The sequence below is a fragment of the Nuphar pumila genome, chromosome 1 (assembly GCF_984573655.1).
Source record: "Nuphar pumila chromosome 1, dmNupPumi1.hap1.1, whole genome shotgun sequence".
NCBI classification, from domain to species: Eukaryota; Viridiplantae; Streptophyta; class Magnoliopsida; order Nymphaeales; family Nymphaeaceae; genus Nuphar; species Nuphar pumila.
In genome coordinates this window covers 117080584-117086853 of record NC_143249.1, presented here as the reverse complement: position 1 = coordinate 117086853, position 6270 = coordinate 117080584, and the positions used below count along the sequence as shown (strand labels likewise).

Below are 6270 nucleotides of genomic sequence, written 5' to 3'. Positions count from 1 at the left end.
GCCTGAAGCATTTCTTACGTGATGGGGTAGTACCAAAAGAGGTGCTCAGTGGATTCTTCTTGCGACCCACACAACATGCATTTACTGGCCAATTGAAAGCTCCACCGTTTCAGGTTGAGTTGGGTCTGTACACGATCATGCAATATAAGCCATGCCAAGATCCTAGATCGTGGAGTGGGGCTATTTCCCCACAGTTGATCCCTGGGAAACCAATCGACTCCAGGAGGATGCAGTGATCCATAAACCTTAGCAATCGTAATTGCGCCAGATGTGTTCCTTGCCCACTCAAAGAAATCTGGTGAAGTCCCCCCGAAATGTCTGCAGTGCATGAGGACCCGCTTTCATGCTTTCCACAAATGAGAACTCGGCATGCGCATCATATTTAGACAATCGATTAAATCACCTTGATGAAGGTGATATTTGCATCTAAGAAAAATAGCCCAGGGATCCGAGGATGACTCCAAATCAGCCCACCATTTGAGAATATTGGCCATATTTCTGAGCTTAAGGTTTGAAATGCTCAAGCCTCCTCGCTGTGCATGTTGTGTTATTAATGGCCATGCAATTAGGTGCTTCTTCTTGCCACCAAGACATCTGTTCCATAGTAAGTTTTTTAGAATCTTATCGATCCCTTTGACAACCGAAAAAGGCATCTGCAACACCGTTAAGAAATAAGAAGGCAACGAGGAAAGCACATACTTTATCATTGTAACCCGACCTGCTATGGACAAATATCTGGCCCTTCATGAGCTTAATCAATGATGAATTGCTTCAATAACTTTTGTCCATGCCAGGGCACGAGGCTGAGCTACTTGTCACGGCAACCCCAAGTAGGTGGTCGAAAACTCTTCCACCGGACAACCAAAAATCGTAGATGCTCTCGCTAGAGAGTCTCTATCAACGTTGAATAGATAGATGAAACTTTTCCTTTCATTGATGTGCAACCCTAAGATAGTAGCAAAAATCTTTAGAATGAGAAGCATCATGGTCATCTGGTAAGGAAGCTTCTCCAAAAATGATAATATCATCTGCAAATTGAACCACATGCTCGAAAAAACCATTAAAGGGAATGGGGTTCAGAAGTCCTGCTTCGACTGCTCTGTGCATCAAAACGACAAGCCCCTCGGCTGAAATATTAAAAAGCAATGGTGATAAGGGGCACCCTTGTCATAGTCCTTACTCCACTGAAAATGACCCTCCCCTTTTGCCATTTACCACTACCACTGCTTCATCCTTAGAGATAATCTCTTTGATCCATCGTTGCCCAAATCACATAGCTTCTAGAGTTTGAAAGAAATAGGTCCATGACACTGAATCGAAGGCCCTGCAAATATCGAGCTTTAACATATAAAAAGGCCTTCGACTACACTGCATAGAATGCACCACCTCAGATGCAATGATGTAGTCATGCATGATGCTTCTAGCTGAGATGAAGGCGAGCTGGGTGCAAGAAATAAGAGATGATATGACGCCTTTAAGTCTCGTTGTCAATACCTTAGCAATGATTCTTCTTAAAGCACCCATGATTGAGATCGGTCTGAAATGTGATATGTCCATTGATGCACCCTTCTTTGGGACCAACACCATCATGAACCGATGATAATCAAAGGAAAATCTTGCGTTCCGGTGAAACTCTGCAAAAAGAGCGTAAAGGTCCCAATTAACCATCTCCCAGTATAATTTGTAAAAGTCAACCGAGAAACCGTCCAATCCCGAAGATTTGAAATCAGATAGTTTCCTAACAGCCTGCTTGATCTCCTCTAAAGAAAACAATACCTGCAATTGTTGAGCTCGGTGAGATGACAGAAAATGAAAGTGGAGAGTGCTCATATCCCGGGTGAAAGTTCTCCCTTTGATTGATATAGATTGGATTATGCTCCCACGATAGCGCTCAGATGTTGTTTGATGAAAGAAAGAGGCATTGGCATCACCTAATGCCAACCATAGAATTTTCGATCTCGGTCTCCATTTGATCTCCTCCCTAATTCTCCATTCAATGATCCGATTTGTAAGATCCCCCATGCTTTCTTTGATGGCCCGCTGTTGTGTTTCAGGCGCATTGGGATTAGAGGCCAGGTAATCCTCTAGATTCGATAGCTCTTGTTCCCATTCCCCCAAATGAGAAAGACGAGACACCCCTCTCTCTTTAATCCACCAAAAAATTTCAGCCATCAATCGTTTCAATTTGACACATAATATGATCACAGCCCTGGATGTCTGCACTGACTCCGTCCAGCTTCTTTGAACAGTAAAATTGAATTCAGCATCGCTGACCCACCATTGTTCAAACAAGAAGGGTCTCACCCTTGTGAAACCCATGCCCCAGGTGATGATCAATGCCGCGTGATCCAAAATCATATGTGGCATTACACTGACCACAATGTCATGAATTTGCTCCATTAAGTTGACATTTGCCAAAACCCGGTCTAAAATCCTCAGATAGGGTTGTAAGCGCTTGCTGGACCAAGTGAAGCGTTCTCCAATATGATCAAGTACAAACAAGTTGTTATCTATGAAAGTTCAGAAACCCCGTATAGATGGATTCAGAGTAACCAGAGCGCTAGAGTCATTGCAATTGAGCAAGCAGTTGAAATCTCTTGCGAATAGCTGTGGTTGGGAAAAAATTGTAATGATACGCTGAAGATCATTCCAGAAAGCAGGCCGGAAGGCCGAAGTGATAGGGCCATACACACAAGTGAGAACCACCTCTGAGACTGGATGGGGCAAGGGGAAGTGTATGGATATAGAGAAACGCCCCAAATCGACAAGCTGTGCTGGAAGGTTCGGCTTTCACAGTGCCAAAATGCCGCCTTTGTGCCCTTCTGCTGGCTTGTATGCATGTCCCGCACCTCTCCAAATGAAAGCCACATCTGCTAAGGAGATAGACATATCTTAGTCTCGATAATGACTGCAACGTCTGACCTAGTCTCCTTCAACCACTGGGATAGGAAAAGCCTTTTCTTCGGGCAGTTGAGGCCCCGTAAATTCCAACATATGAGTTTCATGGCTATTAATCTTGAAAGGCCCTTGGCCTCTTGAGCTTAGAGGATTGTCTCAGAGGTGTGATACAATCGTAAACATCTGCGTTTCACGTCATCTGCTTAGTTCTCTTAAAGACATTCATGTGTCTCGCTGTTGGTTCGACACATTCATTCACCATCTCTTCTAAAGTAACAATCTGCTCCTACGGCAAATGAACCTGTAGTTTCAAGAGCACCTCTCCAATGGGCATCCCCAAAATTCTTCGTGCTGCCCTTTCAGATTGGCATTGAGCGGAGTCATCCCTCCCCCTCAAACGATTGCAACTCGACTTCAAGTTTGTATTGAACTCTAGAGTAGGCACCCGATTATGGGATATGGGATATTGATCGGCCCCTGAATATGGGATAACCAACTATAGTTACCAAGAAACAAAAGAAATGCGTGAAACAGAAGGTAGTAGAGAAGCAAGTGTGAAAAACTAATATGAATTTGGAAGTAGGAGACAATTGTGAAGCCACTATGGAAGTACATGAGAAATGAATCATATTTCTCGGCAGATGAGGAATAGTTAATGCCCATTTTGAGATTACAATCAACAATGTTGACCAAGTGAAGAAGCTTCGCCTTTTCATAATCGATCTATCTATGGATACCAAAATATTAAATTGAAAAAAAAACTGAGAAATGAAAAAGGAAATGCATAAGAAATGACATGAAAACAAGTAGAAAACAATAAACAATCAACATATAAGCTTGTTATAGAAAAAATATTATTTTTAATGTAAAAGATATTGGAGGTGACAAGGAATGAATGGAAAACAACAAGAAGTGAGAAAGAAACACTATGGAAGTGAGGCAAGATCAATTTACAAAGTGAGGGTGAATTTCTCATAGCTTTTCCTCTTTATTATTGAAGCGAGGAGTGCTTCCAAAAAAATGAGCTTCCCACGATGTGAATTTTTCAGTAGCTATGCACCCAACTAGCATTTACTATAATAGTAGACCTCTATGTTTATTTAACTTCCTACTGTTAGAGAAGGAAAAAAAGCATGGTTGGTATACTCGGGACTCGGTACAACTCGGTGAATCGAGAGAGTCAACTCGGTAACTCGCCGAGTTAAGAATTTTTATTTATTTATTAAAATAAATAATAAGTATGTAATTTATGATACAAAAATAAAAATAATATATTAAGTGTGATTTATTATATATAATAATAAACATAACTTCAATATATATTAAATACATTTTTAAAATATTAAAAATTTGCATTTTCACTATTTGAAATTGACAAATAGTGTGTTATTTGCAAAATATCATAATGTACTTGATGAAACATAACTATCACATTATAATCATGATATTTTATATTCTAAACATAAAATTTTAAAAAAAACATAGATAATTGCATGAGAGTTAATTATATTCAATAAAATAGTGTTATTTTGATAAAATACTTATTTATTATTATTATTATTTTATTATTAAATATTATTATTTAACTCTTTTTTCTCACTCAATTGCATGCTGATAAATTCTCACCCACGAGTACCAACACCAAATGCAACTTACCAAAACATGTTTAATGCTTTGGAAAATATTTGAATTTTCAAATTAGCATTTAGTTCTCATCCACCGAGTTCTCTCTCTCTTTTCAAATCTAGCTTTGAAAACTTAACACGCTTTTAATGTTTTCAGTTAATGTTTTAATTTTTTAGCAAAACATGTTAATGTTTTTAATTAATGCTTTTAGTTAAGAGTCAAGATGTTTCATTCACATGGTAGCTGACTCGGCTGAGTCAAAATATGTGACTCGGCTGAGTTTGGTCCTGACCAAGATATACTAGTTTTTTTTAACTCGGTTAGGTCCCGATCCGAGACAACTCAACCGAGTCACGAGATGACTCGTCGAGTTTGCCAACCATGCAAAAGAGAGAGGAGGACCCTTTTTTAAGTAATTATTTTATTTTTATTTTTATTTTTATTTTGACATAATATTTTCTTTGTTTGATTGATTTTTGGGTATTTGTTGTTCTTGAACATTTCTTGATTGAATCTTTTGTTGTATTTGTATGTGCTTGTATATATATTGGACAAGCAAATTGAAAAAGATAATTAATTTAATTTATTTATATTCTTGTTTTTGTATATTTTGAATGAATATATATATATTTTTGTTTTATTTATTCTTCATATTATTTATAACAAGTTCAAACTTTAAGAGAAATATTGAAGCTTACACCTCTTTCATATTTTACAAAAATGCCTCAATACACCTCTCTCTCTCTCTCTCTCACACACACACACACACACACATATATATATAGTCACTAGAATATGATAACTAGAAATATGGGCATTTTCAACACTTTTTTTTGCAAATCCAACCATATGGGTGTACTTGGCATAGTGAATTTGCTTAGAATCAACCATTGGATGGTGTATTTTCAATGAAAAAATATAATTTTTGAATGCTTGAATATTTGTGAAGATTATGAGCCATTGATTTTAAAGTCTTAAAAAAAATCTAGTTTATGCATCAAAATAAGATGATTGAAGAGTGGGTTCTTATAAAACCATAGATCACATCCGTACAGTTAGATTCAAGAGAAAAGAACAAAACATCTATGAAAAATTCAGTTTAAACATTAGTTCTCATATCCTAGTGACTCTCTATATATATAAGAGAGAGTGAGTGAGTGGTAGATGCTCATCCCTTAGGTGTGCAGCTACTAAGCTATTAGTGGAATGCTGCTGAGCGCATCACATCCTCGTTATTGCATGTAAATTGGTGAGTGGAAATATGACGTTTAGCAGTGGTTTCGGCTCGCTGCTAAATATCATTTCAGAAAATGACTGATGCATCCATCTTGGGGCGTTAGCGATACTTTCAAGTGCCGCTAAAGGCTCAAAAATGTTCAAAAACAAGTTTTTAATATTTTTTTGCAGTTTTTGGGTGTTAACCGTCTATCACACCCACGATTGGTAGTTGCAAAGCTACCATTATATATATATATATATATATATATATATATATATATATATATATATATAAAGTTAATCTAACATTAAACTAGTTGTGTTTAACATTTGATAGATTCAATAAGATGAAAATGACTAAAGCTATTTTAAAATAATGACAATTTTAAAAATACAAAATTACTTTTTGAGTTTCAAAAGTTAACTTTGATAACTTCAAAAAGTTACATTTTTATTTTTTGTAAAAGGTGTTTGACTTTCCAATTTCATTCAAGTTCGAAAGACCTATTATGCACTAAAAATGAGTTG

At 37.1% G+C, this 6270-nt stretch overlaps 1 protein-coding gene across 1 annotated transcript; it reads right to left on the bottom strand.

Annotated features, from left to right (window-relative positions):
• Positions 1–1269: 1269 nt before the first annotated feature.
• On the bottom strand, positions 1270–2400 carry LOC149849114 (uncharacterized). Its single transcript, XM_090007195.1, has one exon. It carries the CDS (start codon positions 2398–2400, stop codon positions 1270–1272), a length of 1131 nt encoding a protein of 376 aa, XP_089863321.1.
• Positions 2401–6270: the final 3870 nt, after the last annotated feature.